General features: G+C 42.1%; 1 protein-coding gene across 1 annotated transcript in view; it reads right to left on the bottom strand.

Moving 5' to 3' along the window:
- The window catches only part of CBL (Cbl proto-oncogene), a gene marked incomplete at its 5' end in the record, with an annotated part of 34,067 nt that overhangs the window by 14,933 nt on the left and 1,836 nt on the right, over window positions 1–17,298 (bottom strand). Inside the window, 3 exons of the mRNA XM_083878117.1 lie at window positions 626–782; window positions 2,034–2,180; window positions 12,639–12,886. Of these exons, the coding sequence (XP_083734243.1) occupies window positions 626–782; window positions 2,034–2,180; window positions 12,639–12,886 (552 nt within the window). The remainder of the gene's footprint in view (window positions 1–625; window positions 783–2,033; window positions 2,181–12,638; window positions 12,887–17,298) is intronic.

The raw sequence follows: 17,298 nt of genomic DNA, 5'->3' as shown, positions 1-17,298 counted from the left end.
CCAAAGAAGTAAGTGATTGTTCTTGTAAATACCCAATTGTACCATCAGAAGCTGTGTTTTTGAATTTGGCACTATCAGAGACTGTGGGGAAGGATTTTACCTACTATTAATATCCCTGCAGTGATACAGAGATTTCTCACACACACAGACACGTTCACAACATCCTGCCTGGGTCAGTTCAAAAGATAGGAAACCCAAATTTCCATGCTTGAGCTCCATCCTGAACAACCGCCCCCCTCTTCCATGGAAAATAAATCTGACAATAAAGAAAGGGATGAGGGAAGACAGAGTGATAAACTAAGCTTCACATTTCCTGGCTTGCAGAAGCTGTGTCAGAGCTTCAGTCTCAAAGTGACCTTTGAAAGAGAAAACCTGATTCATGGCAGGATGCTGAATGTGCCTGGGAGTTGCAGTGTATATTTTGGGATTTTTTTTATTCTACAGCCAGAAATATCACCACTTTTACTGCAATATGGGGTCTTAACTATTATTCCTTAAGGGATGGAGGGCAAGACAAGCATAATCCCATATAAATAATGTGTGTAAAATATCAGCCTGCATTAAAAAAAGGGTATAACCTGAAGCACTGAGACACTTCAAGTGATTCCCATTGCTCAATCCTTACCTGGAAGAGGCGTGTGAAGATGTCAAACTCGAACACTGAGATGTAGTCATTGCATGTCAGGTCGATGGTTGATTTCAGGGCCATGGCCTCCAGCCCGGAGCTGATGGGATGCACCTCGTGCAGGGCCTGGCGGAAGCTTTTCCAAGGAACAATGGTCCTGGGGAAAAGCAGGGAATGGGAAAGGGCTCAGGAACACCAGCACCATGCCCACACCTCCACATTATCCCTGAGAGTAGCCATGTTGTGATAATAGAACAGAGAAAAATCAAAACCAGCAACGAGAGATTTATTCACAAACACAGATTTCTCGGTGCTGCAGGAAATCAGCAGCCAAATGAATTTAAGACAATTTTCTCTGCACATGCAAAATGTTGGAATTAGAAATCCCCCTCTGGTTTCTCTTTTCCTCCTTTCTGCAGTCCTACCACAGCCTCACTTGATAATAATTTCATGATGTTGCAGCTGTTAGAGAAGAACTCTAGATGGTTAAAAAAAGAAAAGCTGCAAACAACTCTCTAAAGAAGGATTAACTGGAGAAGGAAGATAATCAGAGGCCAAAACACAGGCTCCTGTTTAAAGGAATATTTTCCCTTTTTTAATATATCAAGTGGCATAGAAACACAGAAAGAAAATGCCTCACTTCAGACAACTGTGCTATTCATGAGTAAATACATTATGGCTTTTTGTCCTGACAGCTACTAATTAACCTCTTTAGGTGAAGTACCTCAGTTCCCTCAGTTTGAAAGCAGTACCCAATCCATTAACTTTAATCCCCAAACATTGCTGTGAACACCTCCATGGTTCATTTAGCCAGTGTTTCATTAGATACAGAAATTAAACCTGACATTTCTGCAGTCTGCACACAGAGACTGTTGCATTTCCCTTTCCCCTTCACTCTTAGCAAAGGCATTTTGCAAACAGAAATTCAGAGAAGAGAGGTGAATAAATTATGGGAAAGACTAATTGGAGGGAAGATGAAAAGAATATAATATTATGGCTTAGCTAAAGAACAACCCATGTTGGGGGCAAGGCAACCTTTGGAAGAAGAAAGGATTATTTTGCATAGCTAGTAGAGCTTACTTGCAAGTTAAAGAATTAAACCAAGGAGAGGAAAATTTAAGCTGAATAATCAAGGGAAACTCTGTGACAATACAAGAGTCTCTTGGGGAAACTGGGGAAAGATTCCTCACTTGACACATTTAAAACCAGAGAGGACAAAACCTGGGAAATTTAATGTAGGAATAATTCCTTACCTCACCCCAGAGAGGGACCAAATGACCAGCAGGTCTCTCCCACCATTTATTTTAACCTGACAAAGCCCTTTCTGAACAGCCAAACAGGATTCTTAAAAAATACTGGGTGCAATTTGCTCCCACCCCTCTATTTCTAAGCACAGTTAGAAACTTACTTTTCACCAAAAGCTTTTCTCCAAAATTCTGCAGCATCTGCCTTGGTGATCCGGAATGTGTCTCCCTGGAAGAGGCCACTGGGGAAAATCCCTTTGAGTTCTGCCAGCATGTGGCTGAATATCAGGGACAATTTGGTCAGGTTCCTCCTGCAAAGGATGACAAAAATTGTTTATTTTAGGAAAAAAAAAGAGTTTAGCATTGTGAGCAAAGCAGAAGCAGCACTTATTGCAATTAAAGAATGATCCCAGCATGCAGAACTCTTATTTGGGGCTCTCTTTCAGGTGTTTCCCCAGCATTCAGAACACCCAAAACGTGGGAATTACCAGCAAGATCTGTGTTTGTCAAGACATTTTCCACAATGACAAACTCTGTATAATCTCCTTAAGGTGGGCAGACAAAAAATCCTCCCATGGAAAAACACATTCACAGAAAAGGTGTAAAACCAATACTTGGATCTCACCTACTGAGTATTGCAGACAAAACCTCATCAGCTTTGGGTCTAAAAATTCCTTTTGAGAGCACATAAAACTACTCCTGCCCCAGACAATGGAAGCTGAATGTCTTCCCAGGTCTCCAGAGGCTCCCAACACAATAGATTTGTTCAGGGAACGTCTGACTGATCATAACAGCCCCAAGGGAATGCAAAAACACCTGCAGGTTTTTCCTAAAATGGGAACAACTTACACACAAAAGCTCCACGGTCAGGGCTCTCAAATATACTGTGTTTAATTATCCAATTTGAATTACAGCTGGTACCTCAAGTCCCTTCTGTGCCTGATGACACTGAGACATCAGGAGTGCTCTGTCCCACAGGATATGCCCTTTTTTAAGCAGGAGTGGGAAAGCTGGAGAAGAGAATAGATATTTTCTGCTATTCTATTCACCAGAGGCACCTCTTTCTCTCACTCCTTTATCCAAATAAAGGATGCCTCTCTTCTCCACTCCACAGGAAAGCTTCCTGAAAAGAGACAGGGACATTTCTAGGCCAGAGGGGTTTTATTTCACCCCTCACACCACTTGAAGGTAAAAGAAGGAACTGGCATCGTGTGGGAAAGAACAACTTGTGAGCTGTGCCCAGCACACCACAGCTGGTCAGAAACCTGCATCAACCACCCAGGCACGGCACAGAGTCACTTATGGCACTGGATATTTAATATTGAACCACAGAGGGAGGGAACAGCCCCAGTCACATTGGATGTTCTTGTTTTCCCATCTGTCTCCCTGAGTTTGCTGCTGCTGCAGAAGACACTTGTGTTTGGCAGCAAACTGCACTCCCCCAGGCTCCAGCCTTCCACCAGGTTCTGGTATTCTGGTTGGATTGGTTCCTGTTCACTTCATCTTGGACGTTTTTCAGACACCACTTGCTCCAGACATGCTATTCCTACTTGAAGGACTCATCCTGTTAATGTGCCTGATTGCAGAACTGACCTCCAGCCTTTCCACACAAATTCCCTGGACATTTGGGACACTTCCCATATTCTAACAGGGTCTAGACTCAACTGGAAGTTACCATATTGCTTGACATATATTCTAGTATTTACTCATCCCTCATGAGCCCTTTCTCCACACCCTGACAAGTCTAGACTCAACTGGAAGTGACCATATTGCTTGACATATATTCTAGTATTTACTCATCCCTCATGAGCCCTTTCTCCACACCCTGACAAGTCTGGGTAGATTAGAAGAGCCCAAAACTCTGAATTTTCTCTTCCAGTAGTTCTCTCTTCCCCTTCTTTATTCAGCTACATTTTAATTTGTGTGCAGCAACGAAAGCCACTCAAAGCTACACATGGAATTCTGGTTTTTGTCATTTCATACATGTCCAACAACAGCAGGTGCTTGGGATTAACAGGAGGAAAAGCCCCCAGCTGCTCTTCCAGGAGCTGTCCCATTCCCCAGCTGTCTCTGGATGTGCTACACATTCAAACTGGGTATTTTAAAGAAGATCTACAGATTTGGGTTTGGCAAAGGCTCAGATTCTGAGCTCGTGGCACAGGGAAGATGATTTAACTGTAAATTCACACCTCAGTTCCCTCCCTCATGGACATTCTCACCATGTCCCTGCAATGGCTGATAAACACTAGAAAAACTGCAAATCAGAGGTGGGAGCTGTGGACTTCTGAAAGCCTTCACTCCCATAAAATGGCAAAAAAAAGAAGACAGTTTGTGTTAACTCAAGACAAAAAAAGCAAACATCAGGCTGGTATCAATCATTTAATCCAACTACAAACCAAGCCAAAAATCATGGGCTTTTTTTAAGTGAGTTTATAAAAACAGAGGTTTTAATAAACCTGCTAATGAGTTTGTACTCTCCTATTGCTGCCCAGCACAATGTGGGGAAATTTGGGTACGACAGACAAGCACTTTGATGGATTTCTGACCCTGAACAAGTGCAGGGTTTAAACAAAACACTGCAAGAAGCCAAGGAATATTCCTGTGTCCAGTTGTTTATCTCTTCTGCCTCAACTGAGCTCCAGGAAGTGCTTGCACTCAGCTGAGCACATCAGTTAATGAGAGAAATAGGAACTTCCTCAGGCTTAAGGATGGATAAACAAATGGTTTTACACACACATATTGAAGGACTCAGTTCCCAAAACTATTTTGGATAGCTGAACACTTTAAATTCTCAAGGTTATCATAGTTTTGGATAAATATTCAGCTATTTGTAGGTAAAAAAGAGGAAAAACCACAGGAAGTGAACATACAGCAAATTGCAGAATAGTTTGTGTTGGGGGGCTTTTACATACAGCAGTTACCAACCCTATGCTAAAAAGGCCTTTTCTTTATTTTAACAATTAACATATTTGTAAATTCCTACAGACCAAATAAACACTTGCAATTATAGAGAGTATTTTTATTGGGGTATCAAAGCTTACTGATGATTGTGTTTTATTTTTTATAACATCAGAACTGTCCTTATTGCCATTGCTTCAACTAAACAGATGGGAATGGTCCCCCAGAAAAAGGGGGATATATATTTAAAGAACATTTATGGGTCTTAGATTGGAGATTCCCAAACAGTTTTGGCCTCCAAAAATGTGCCATAATGGCCATTTTTCAAAATCCACACAAAACCACCACCAAGGGCTCCACCAGAGAAACAAGTTAACTTACAAATTAAAGAATTCAATCTTGCAAGTTAAAATGAAATCTTGCAAGAATTAATTAAAATTAAATCTTATAAGTTAAAGAATGAACTGCCAAGGCCAGTTTGGGAAGAGCTGACTGCAGCACCTCAATCCTGCTGCTGCTGGGGAGTTTTTAAACACCTGACACCCGAGCAGTGCTGAAAATGTTACCCAGGGAGCTCAGGCCACATCAGTGAACTGTGTTTGCAGGCAGCTGCAGGCAACACCTGTGCCAGCTTCAAAGAACCACAGCCTGGTTCTGTTCTGTGCTTACAGCAACAGCTGAGGTGGGATTTCACCTCCCTGAGAGGTTTCACACCTATGTGCAAAGCTTTCAGTTTATTATGGTTAGAAATAATGAATCAACAAGTGAAAAGGTAAAAAGCCAAATATTTTTTTTCCACTGTATACAGTAACCAAATGTTTCACTCGTGAGGAACACCTGCAGCTGGAACATGGAGGGACCAGTCCTTGTGCACAGAGAGTGAGCTGAGAATTGTTTCTGTACCAACCCAGACACCAGCTCCAGTTCCTGCTGTCAAACACAATTTTGGGGAACCAAAACCAGCATGAAGTAAGAGTGTTTCCTCAGGTTCCCCCCACCCTTCTGCTCTGAGCCTCCTCCACTGTGGTTCTGCTCCTTCCTTCCTGCCCCAGGATGGGTTTGCTCCACACATTTCTGTGGAATTCAAGAGGCTGAGGAGAAATTTCCAGGTGCAGCCCCCCACTGCCAGCCCCAGCTGGGGGTTCTGCTGGTGTTGTCGACCCTTGGTGGATTTTTCTTTCCAGTTTCCTGGACAAAAGTGTTTTTCCAGTGTATGGGCTCTGTCTTGGAAAGCCATTAAGGGCAGAAGATGGTTTAATCAGGGATGTCTCTCTCAGCCACGTTGACACAATTAGTTAAATTAATGTGCTTCCTGACTAAATGCCTTTTCCCCTCAAGGCAACATTAACGTGGCACAACCATTTCTGCCACTGCCAGCTACGACTTTTTCATTTTCTCCCAGTATTTCTCACCTCCTTCAGAGCTCCCCAGCTGACACAGTATAATTTAGTTCCTCACACGTAGCAGGGATCAGCTCCACAGGCTGATTTAGTCACAATATTGTGCTCACATGCCATAACTTGACGTGCACACACTGTCGTGTCTGTAAAGCTCGTTCTGCTCAAGGCACGTTACAAACACACAGGAATTAGGAGCTGTAGCACAAGAAACCAACCTCAAAATGCTTCATTTGTCTGTAATTATTGTCCTTATTCTTACACTCTTACCACCAGACTCTGTTTAGGTGACAGGGTTAGCATCCACTGGATGTAAGTGCAAGCTCCACTACTTATGAAAACACAAACCACAAACCCACAGGTTTTTTTTCCCCTGTAACTACATCTCACAATTTTATACTTGAAGAGCTAAAAAAAAAAAAAATTAAAAAACACCAAACAGCTTTTTTTAACGACTCCAACAAGTAAAATGCACCTTTCAGAAACCACAAAGCTGTGAGGTTTTCATGTCACAGGGGCTTTCAGATGCACCAGGCATGAGCAGCTTGATTTCAGCAGAGAGTTTGATGTGCCTGGCTTTGAAAAATAACTGTTTTATGCTGTGCTCCCACCCCAGCCTGGAGTTTTGAGTGTGTTCATGCTGACAGGAGCAGGGAGTGGAAATGCTCGAGGTGATCCCAAGCTGTCTTTTGTAACCCCGAGGCAGCTCGGGCGTCCTCTCCACGCAGCCATCGGGGTTAAAAATAGAAACAGCGGAACTACTTTCAACAAAACTTGCAACACAGGAAGTGAATGAAATTCCACTTAACTATTGCTGGCTCAACAGAAGGCACCTTACACACTGAGGCTCTGTAACATCTACAGGATTTCCTCACAGTAACTAAAAGAACAGATTAATGTTAAATTTATTTCTTGTTCTACAGAATTTTTCACCATCAGCTCCTTCTTTTTCAGTGCTTTAGGTATCACAGGGCAGTTTCCTTACGCTCTGCTGAGCCCTGGCACTTTTCAGGTCACACAAATATATTTTAACACCTTGAGTTTTGTGAGCAGAGCCTGCCCATCGCTTCAAAAGGTCTCACAGAATATTCTGTAGGCCACAAACCACCTCAAAAACGTTATATATTGTTGTCAGTATGCAAATGGCTGTGAGTGATGGGAAACACTCACAGGAGAAAGGACATCAGGCCACTGTGCTGACCACAAGGACCAAACCAACTGACCTTTAAAGGATCTGGACTGGTTGTTTTAGGCAGAAGTGTTGGTGTTACATTTTTTTCACCGTTAAGAAGCTAAAAATCCACTTTTAAATGTTAAGTTTTAGAGAAAATGCTTTAAAGAGAGGAATATATTTGATATTATTAATGGTCTTCAAAGAGATCAACATATATTCAGAGGACGGACAAGGTAAAGGATAAAACTCTCAACTCTCACTTAGCTAACAGATTAATTTATTTTACCAGATTCAAGGGGATTACACAACACACACACTGCTCAGGACACTTCTCATTATACCTAATTTTGGGCTCTCTGCACTGGAATCGAAATCTGTATTTCAGGGCCTATTTGCAATATTTAAAAACAGAGCACAAAAGCCATCTCCAACTCAAGGAAAATTCCATATTCATAATTCATCTTCAGCCATCTCAAAACTGTCTTGGATACCAAGCGGGAATGACAAGGGGCAGGTTCAGGGTAGGTATAAATAAAATATATATATAAATAAAAGTTCTTTATTCATAAAGAAGGCCCTGGCACAGCTGCCCAGGGAAGCTGTGGCTGCTCCATCCCTGGGAGTGCCCAAAGCCAGGCTGGAACAACCTGGGACAGAGGGAGATGTCCCCTCCCATGGCAGGGCAGGGGATGGGCAAAAATCCAACCCCAAAAATCCCAAACGTGGCATCCCAGCCCTGAACACCCCAGCCAAGCACCCCAGAGACACGATGCACTTTGCCAAGTAGCAGCAGCAGCAGCAGCACATTTTTGCCAGCATGGAGAATTCCATCACATTCCCAATGATAATTACTACAAATGAACCGATGTGCTTGTAATTCCACCCACAACAGCAAGTCCACAGCCTCTCGTAAAACTCCACGGTTTTATAGGCTCTGAGAGGAAAAGAAGGATAAAAATCTTCCTAATTTATTATGCAATCATCTCAAATCTTGCATTTGTCCACAAATTGATTTTCAAGACGGTGGTCCAATTTTAGACAGAAAGAAAACTATAATGAATGCAAGCTTAAGCCAATTATGCTAAGTGTTACTTAAGTTCCAAAACTATCACCTAAACTGCAATTTAAAACCGAATTAGAAAGAAATAATTCACATTCCTCCCCTCCAACAACATTTACATGATAATGAATTTCTTCTTGGGTAATAAGCAGTTAGTTAGTGTTCATATGCTGGAGCCTGGCAAGGAAACCTTTCTTGTGGGCAGCTTTGGAGCCTGTTCTTTTCTTTAAGATGTTCTAATTTAAATGCAGATGTAGACTTCACACTAGTGGGTTTTGTTTAAAAAAAAAAAAAAAAAAAAAAAAAAAAAAAAAAAAAAAAGTGCTGCTGTGTGAGAAGGAAGTGACAGAAAGAGGACTCACACACACCATTTTGAGTTCCACATTTTGCACTATCTCGTTTTCACTGGGCAGGAATGTGTGCAAGAGGTCTCAAAGATGAGTTTAGAGCACCAACCCCCCTCCTCCCAGAGGGTTTTCTGGTTCAGGGTTTTACACAAATATCCTCCAACTTTTTCCTCTTTAAATTCCAACCTTTTTTCTTTTTTTTTTTTTCTTTTTTTTTTTTTTAATTTTTTTCTTTTCCTTCAAGTCATTCTTTATGTACTTCCTTCCCCTTCAGAGATATGCATGGTCATTTCCAGGAGACGTTAAACACTGCTGGCTTTTTCCTGTGTAAATTAGTGAGTCTTACCATTGGAGCTGGAGAAGAATATGAAATCCTGCTGAGCCAGCATCCCCTAAGCTGTTGTCAGAAGAACAATTAAACATGGACCAGCTTCCCAAAGCTTTTTTTTTTAACCTCCATGCTCTATGTAAAAAATTTATTATATTTCCTGCTTAGCCCCATTTTCTCTGCAGATATATTTATTTTTTAACTGGCTTTGTTAACAGTTTGTTTCCCACAGCTGAACTAGAAAAATAACTTGTGCTATTCCTTAAACATCCAGTCCACATCCTGAAAATTCATTTCTCCTCACTCACCCTGCAGCTTCCATAGCTGTGCTCTAATGTGGAAACATTTGCAGTGTTCTGATTTTATTTAGAAAATAACCTCTCTGAATTTTTCCCTCGTTAGAGACTGGTTTAACATAATTAGTAAATTTGATTCTTTGGTGAAAAATGAACTCTTCAGCCTAATTAATCCCTTCCCAAGGAACAGACAATTCCTCTACCTGTCTCCTGATCAACAAGCTGTTTTTCACTCCTGCCAGGTCAAGTATAATCTATTTACACAACTGCAAAACCACTGCTGTGAGAAGTAATTTATGTAGTGTGGAAAGCTGACAAATTGCAGCTCCTCTGTGCAAGCAAGAGGGCTGACAAGTAAAAGATTTCTGTAATGGAAACAGAAAAAAAAAAAAGTCCAGCAAAACCATCAAGCCTCTGAATGAAACTGAAATCGAGATCTGAGGCAGGTTCAGCATGTTCAGAGTAAAAATAGCACTGTCAAGCAATGGAACCATCACACTGCAGGGAAAAATATGCTGATTTCATCCTTTTTTTTTTGGTTAAAAAAAGAAATTCAATTAGTTTACAATAGAGAAGTCACATATTTACCCCTGGATTTACAAAGAAAAAGAAGCAGCACCTCTGGAAATGTGCTCAGCCTCAAGAATTCCTAATTACTGCACACAACCAACCAATCACTGGATGATTTGCCTTTACCTTATTACAATCATACAACAAAATATCCAAAATTATTAATCTGGAGATACTATGTGATTCCAAGCCTGCAGATGTGACTTTCTGCTATCAAAACTCAGAGGAGCAACACAGTATCTCTAAGAAAAAGTCACCAAGTTGCATCTGATCCACTCCCTAAAACTGAGTTTTAAACAGTATCCAGAAGTTACTGCTCGTACCTATCAGTCAGGAAGTGCACACAGAGCTTTAAAAGCACCTTCAGCAGCATGAATTTTTAAACAGACATGGAAGTGAGCTAAAGCAGAATTTAAATAGCATCTTGAAAGCTCTCCTAACAAAACAAGTGAGTTCTCCTCACAAGAATCACAGCATGAGTTTAGGGCAGGAGAGGTACAACCATGGTTAATTTATGTATTTATAGTCTGAACCACTGTACACAGAGCTATAGAGACCTTCCAAATGTCTGAGAGGAAACACGCAGGGAGAAAATTGGAAATAATAGGAATAAAAGGGTGATGCTCAAGTGATCAGGGCAGTTCTGATCCCACTTCAGTCATTTCTCATGACTGGTCTGTAGGAGCAAACGACAGCTTTCACACTGCTCATGCAAATGTCAAAATTGTGCCTTTTGCTCTGCACCAGGAGCCATTTGGGGGAGAAAATAAGGTCATACACAACAGGAAGCAAAATGAATGCAAAGACTGGAAGAGGGGAGGAAAAAAGCCTCAAGAACAACAGGGGGGAAAAGTCAGAAAAGTCTAAACAACACATTTATTAAACTTTTGAAGTCCTGTTCTCAAAATACTGCAGACTAATGGCCGCAAACCTGCATGAGATCAAGAGCAAACTAGATTTTATATATATATATATACACACACATATACACACTGCCATGAGCACATTCCCAGTAAACACCAGATTCAGGTTCTATTTGTTTGCTTTACAGACTGCTGACCATCTTCCTGAAAGCTTCTCCCACACTTGGAGTACTTGAATTTATTAATGTATGAATAAATTATTATAAATTATTAATAATTTTGAATGCATTATTTTTTACTAAAAATATTAGTGTTTTTCTTCAGCTCCTAGCAAGGTGAGAAAATTTCAGTTTCTTCACCTTAGATTACACATGGTATATATATATATACACACACACATAGAATACATATTTTCTATCTATTTCTATCTAGAAATGCATCTAAGGTGCATTTCTAGCAGTAATTAATTTAATTAACAAATAGCACTGAAGTGATTGGGTGCCAAGAGCTCCCACAACCATGGAATCTGGCACTGGCAGTGCAGCATTTAATAGAATCCCCAAACCCCAAATCCTCATTCTCAGTGTAGGTATCTCTTGAACTGGTACAGGAATCACATGGACTGCTGTAATCTTGTCCTTTTTTGTGACAAATTAAAGAGTGGAGAGTGCTGCCAGGCTCAGCAGCAGCACAAGGAAAAGGCTCTCTGGTGTCACCCCTTTAGGACCAAACAGTCACTGCTGCTTCCTGGGCAGTGCAGAGGCAGATAAAGATGCCATGAGAGTGGCCAGGATGTGATGTTGTTTTAATGCCTGTGTTTAACACAAATCTCCCCACAGTTCCTTCCCTGCTAAAGCTGTTTATTCATAAATGGGACAATTAGCAATTCCCCCAGGACTCCCATGCCTGCTGTGAGAGCAGCAGCCTCTGCTGCAGCCCTGACATTCACATCTATCAATCTGGATTTCCCCTGCTCCCTCCAGTCAATTAGTTGGATTACAAACCAACTAGGATGATTAACTCTCTGGAATTACTTCTCTTTGCTCCTCTCTGAAAAACCAAGGCACTGGAGGTGGGATTTTGGATTCATGACTGACACAGCCATCATTTACTCATCAGATACTCCAGATTTATGACGGATCACAATACACACACAGTTAACAACACTCCAGAAAAAAACTTCCATTTCCCAATCCATTCTTCAACACAGTCACTGGCAATCCAGGCAACACCAGCAATGCCTTCTGGAGCCACTGTCACAGTCTTTGAATGGAGCTCAATATCATGGAACATGCTACACAGAGCTCAGTATTAAACCAGAAACATGTGCCAGCATTTTTTCCCCCTCCAGTTATTCCAAGCTGTTGCCAGGCTCTTAACCACATTCTCCCCAGGGCAATTATGTTCAGCCACTGGGCGGTTTTCACTTTTTTTCCACCATTAAAAAAAAAAAAATTCAACATCTACTTCAAAAACCTTGAAGTGAGTTTAGTGCTACAAGTGTTACAAATTTCTGCCTGTTAGACTTTGCACAAGTGTTTAAGATTCATCTTTCCCAGAGCTTTACTCTGAAATCGCCTTGCCTTTCCTTTTCTTAAAGCTGAATGAGGAAACACCTTCTCATTAAATTCATACTATTTTGTTCAAGAGAGCCTTATATTCAGCAAAATGTAGTTTCTACCTCCACCTATCCTTTTTTTAAGTGCTGTTCACCTTGAAGATGTCCCTTGACCTCACAAAATGAAAGACGAGCTGACAACCGATCTACCTTCAATACAAAACTTCCAACATGTTCAATTCCTACAACAAACACCTGAAACCATTTCTCCCCATTACCTAGGCTGGGAATTCTCCTCATACATCCTTTCCTTCCCTTCCTTGAAGAGGCTGATGGTCTGCTTGGTTTTCTTCATCAGGTTCTCCATGAAGACGCGGAAATACTCGTTCTCGCCCAGGGTCTCCATCTTGCCCTCATAGCGGGACAGGATGGTGCGCAGGTGCTGGTACGTGTCAGGCAGCAGGTCCAGGATGTAGGGAGGGCTGTTCTTCAGGGCCAGTTTGGGGTTTTGGCACAGACGAACCACCTGTGGGTCATGGAGAAAGCAGCTGGGTGAAAACTCGAGGAGAGGAGTACAATCAGGGGTTCGAACACGATTCGCTGGTGCAAGGAACGTTTGATGCAACAAATCCCATTTGTTGGTCAAGTCCAGATGGAATCTCAGAGTCACTGAGGCTGGAAAAGACCTCTGAGATCGAGCCCAGCCTGGTCCCCACCTGGCCAATCAGACCAGAGCACTGAGTGCCACATCCAGGCATTCCTTGGACACCTCCACCACCTCCCTGGGCAGCCCCTTCCAAAGCCTGACCATCCTTTCCATGGAGAAATTCCACTCGAACCGTCCCTGGTGCAGCTTGAGGTCATTTCCTCCTGTCCTGTCCCTGCTTGCCTGGGAGCAGAGCCCAACCCCCAGCTCACTACAACTTTCTTTCAGGGAGTTTTGAGTGATAAGGTCTCCCCTGAGCCTCCTTTTCTCCAGGCTATTTTCTCCAGATAGTGAGCCCAGCCACCATAAAAGAATGCAATGTCTGGGCTGAAGTGCATGTGGACTGATGAAACTCATGATAATAAATTTATGTGACAGGAGAGGAGAAAGGAAGCCACTTCACCATCCAACATAGCCAAATTTTTCCATTATCTAAACTGAGAGAATTAAAGGCAGAGTTGATGGCAAAGCAGCCATTTGAAAAATTGAGTAGTTCAGGGCTAGAATTAGAGTTGAGAGGTCAGTTTTGGATCAAGTTTACAAGGTAAGAAGCAACAGTCTAACCCTTCTATATTCTGTGATTTCCAGCAAACTTGAGCACAAAACATAGCTACACTTCCCTAAAGTTCTTCCCTATAATGAATATTATCTGGCTGCTTAACACTCAGCATATAAATGAGGTCTGAACCCATGACACTGCCAGGTATGAGGGAATTACAGATATCAAACAGTGCAGAATGCAAAACTTATGTAAAGTGGGTAAGAAAAAGCAACAGAACAATTTAACATCCTTTTGCAGTAGCTCATTTCCACAAAACCTTGTGAAACCTTCAAGAGGAATTGAGCAGTTCCCTGCAGTGCACACTTAAAAACCTACTTCCCTTAAACATGGATGGTAAACAGAGTCATTCCTTCTGAAAAAGTGCTTTAGCACTTCACTTTGCCATTTAGGGTATGTGCAAAAAGCAACCTTGAGAAGTGACACCTCCAATTTTATCTGACTTACAGCAGTGCCTGTACCAAGAGCTGACCCGAGCAAGGCTCCATTTCAGCCAAGAGAAATGCACACAGTGTATCAAAACTCAAACCAGAAAAATCAGACTGCTGGCAAAAAAAACCCCAAAAACAAACACCTAAAAAAGCCTCTGCAAGAATACATGGGGAAAACAAACTACCAAAGCTTTCCCTCCATCTTGAGGAGGCTTCCAAGGTGTTAAGATAAAGAGATGGATGGCCAGACAGCTGACTTAGGCAATTGATGCTGATGCCTCAACTGCTGCTTCCTTGGAGCCTGTGAACATTGTACACTGAACCATATCAACAAATTGACTCAATACATTTGTCCCCTGAAAAAAAAAATTAACAGTTTCACTATGAGCATGAATAAGTTCTAAATATGCTCCTCAGACCTAGCTGAGCTGTGCTATGGGCAGCAAAACCTTTTCTTCAGCAGAAATTGTTTATTATCCAGTGGGTTTAAAACCTTAACAAACACAGACAGCTCTGAGGAGGAAGCCACATTAAGCAAGCAGGGTCTGCACTTCCCTCAACCAGCTGGAAATAGAGAACAATTTAGCTGTTACCCTTTGAAAACACCCAGCTATGGGTGCAGCAGACCTGCTGCATTTCAGACGTTGATATCAATTAGAACAATTCTCTCACAGCAGAAGAGTTCTGCACACTGGTCATTCTCAGAGCCCCTGTAAAACACTTCCCAAGAAGTAGAAACCTCAAACAGTTAAAGAGAGGTCAAAACTGCTGGTATTTTATTATCAAATCAGCTTCTTTATTTACCAAGCAGACCAAAATTAGCTAAAATGAGCAGTCAAACACTGCATAACTAGGAACTGCTGCCTCCTCGTTGCTTTTATAACACAGCAGCAACAAAAGCAGTGGCATTTTCCTTGTTTCTCTACGTGTGCACTTGCAGCATCATGACAACATCCAAAGGAATGTTCCCAGCCCTGGGAACAGCTGCCCATCAGCAGCTTTCCACAGGGACCAGCAATGTGGAAGGAAATTGAGCAAAAAGCAGAAAAATATTTTTTGTTGTTGTTTAGGTGCGATGGCAACAAAGAAAAGCAATCCATGGTTTTAAATTATCTTCCAGAAGTTTGCCTGGTTTATGTTGTGTTCTCTGAGGAACAAGCCTTGTAGGGAGACATTTTTGGATTTTTAGACACACCAATAAAGCTCAGCATGAAGAGGTGGGCCTTGTGAAGAACCTGAAAACTGACTTCACCCATATCCATTTTCCAAATGCAAGAGGAGAAAATAATCAAAAATCAGTTTCCCCAACTGAGTTTTGAGGAAGGAATCTGTTATCTACTCATTCTAGGAAAAATAATCTCCTCTAGATCTTCAAGGCCTGGAATTGAATCTTCCCCTTCAACAATCTGCAGTTTGCTTGACTAATTCTGGATTTAAGAGTCCCAGGCCTGATGAGTATCCAGGGGTTACTCCCAGGTAAGATTTTCCCTTCCAAGGCAGTTCTGAAAACTCTTTCTTTTTCCTTCTTTTAGCAGCTGAACAGCCAACTGTGCTGATATCACACCTCATTCCAGCATAAGCCAACAGCAAAACAAAACCTACTCAAACATCTCTTATCTCTTGCTAAATTTGTGTTTGGCCTTTCTTCTACTCACAATGAAGGTGACCCGCAGTGGCACTTCTCTACATCAGTTCTAGGAACTGAATGGTATCAGGAAACCCTTTAGAGAAGCTTTATCTCAAAGCTCCTCTTCCTCCTCCGTGCCTTCCCACATTTTTTCCGCTCTGCTCCATCCCAAGCAGCTCATGACTAACCCACCTATTCCTCAAATATCACCCACAGCAGTGAACTCCAGGGGGCTGCATTTCATTTCTGTTCTGCAGAGAAATGCATAAATATCACCTCATTCAGCTGAAGGGGAACATCCAACGGGGATGGAAAGGGCTATTTTATGTCCATGCTCGGTGTGACCACGTGTAGCTGTGGGAGGAATGGCACTGACTAAAAAAAAAATTGGGGCTTCAAATGAAAGAATCTGAAAGATATAAATGTGTCAGGCAGCTTATGGAGAGCATTACAGGGAAAATATTTGGACAAGAATCAACTTGCATAGGAAATTCATCAGTCACATCCGAGAGCAGAGATGCTTTGACAACAGCAGCTAATTATGCAGACTAACAAACGAGGTCGTGAGTGTGGTGTACCCACACAGACACAGCACGCAGCTCTCAGAGGCAAAAACATCATCTATTAAACATGCACACAAGCAGGTTTTTTATCTGCACCTGGAATTTCATGTTCCTGGCCCAGAAATCTAACCCATTCTCAACACCTTCCCTTCATTTAGCTCTTCTCACCATGAGCCTCTCTGGGTTTTTGCTACACCACTAGAAAGATTTTAATTCAGATATGTTCTCTCGAGTGTGCATAAGTACAGCTGAAATCTAACTGAAATCTGAAAGGCCTTTCAGAGCCAGTTCTCTGCTTTTGTACAAATCAGACTGAACAAGACTTCAAGCCTGAGAGCTTCTGGATGCTGCCTGTGAGTAACCTGGAGTCAGAGGAGGTTGATGTAACTTGTGACAAATTCAGCAGCAGCCTTGGCTTTTCTGTCAGTGGAGAGAGAACACACCCAACCTGCTATAAAGACCCAAAGCTGTGAAATTTCCCCCCAGGAAACATCCCACTGCATTTTAAAATGCTGTGACCATCAGCTTTTTCCCAGGCTAGTCTTTTCCTTCAAACAGAGCAGGTTATGAGGTGAAAGACAAGTTGCCACCTAGATCAACATATTCTATACATGAAAATGTGTATTCTTACAGGTTACACTTATTCAGGGTCCTGTTTCCATGCCCAAACTGCCTTTCCTCCATTAGCACTTGTGCTTGGCCCTCAGTGTCTGTCACAGAGCCAATGGCACTTCTCAAAAGGGTTTTTTTCCTTTGCCCCAGTCTCGCTGTAGGTGATCAAAGCTCATCACAGGCACAGCAAGGCACAACTCTAAACCGTGGCTTTTGTTGAGCCAGCCAACACAGAGTGATTTCTTGGCAGGAATATAATTTAATACGCCTTTAAAGAAGTCATTTGCTCTGCCTGCTTTTAGCACTTACTGCAGGAGGTTCAGACACTGCATGGATAAACAATGCAGGGGAAAGAGAAGGAAAATGCAGAAGCCTGAGGGGCAGTTGGATGAGGGATGCCCAAAATCCCTGCCTGCTCTGCTCCCAGAGGGGAAGGAGGT

Source organism: Zosterops lateralis (assembly GCF_965231275.1).
Source record: "Zosterops lateralis genome assembly, chromosome: 25".
In the NCBI taxonomy this organism is placed as follows: Eukaryota; Metazoa; Chordata; class Aves; order Passeriformes; family Zosteropidae; genus Zosterops; species Zosterops lateralis.
Note: the sequence above shows the minus strand (reverse complement) of the source record. Positions and strands in the feature narration are given on the sequence as shown.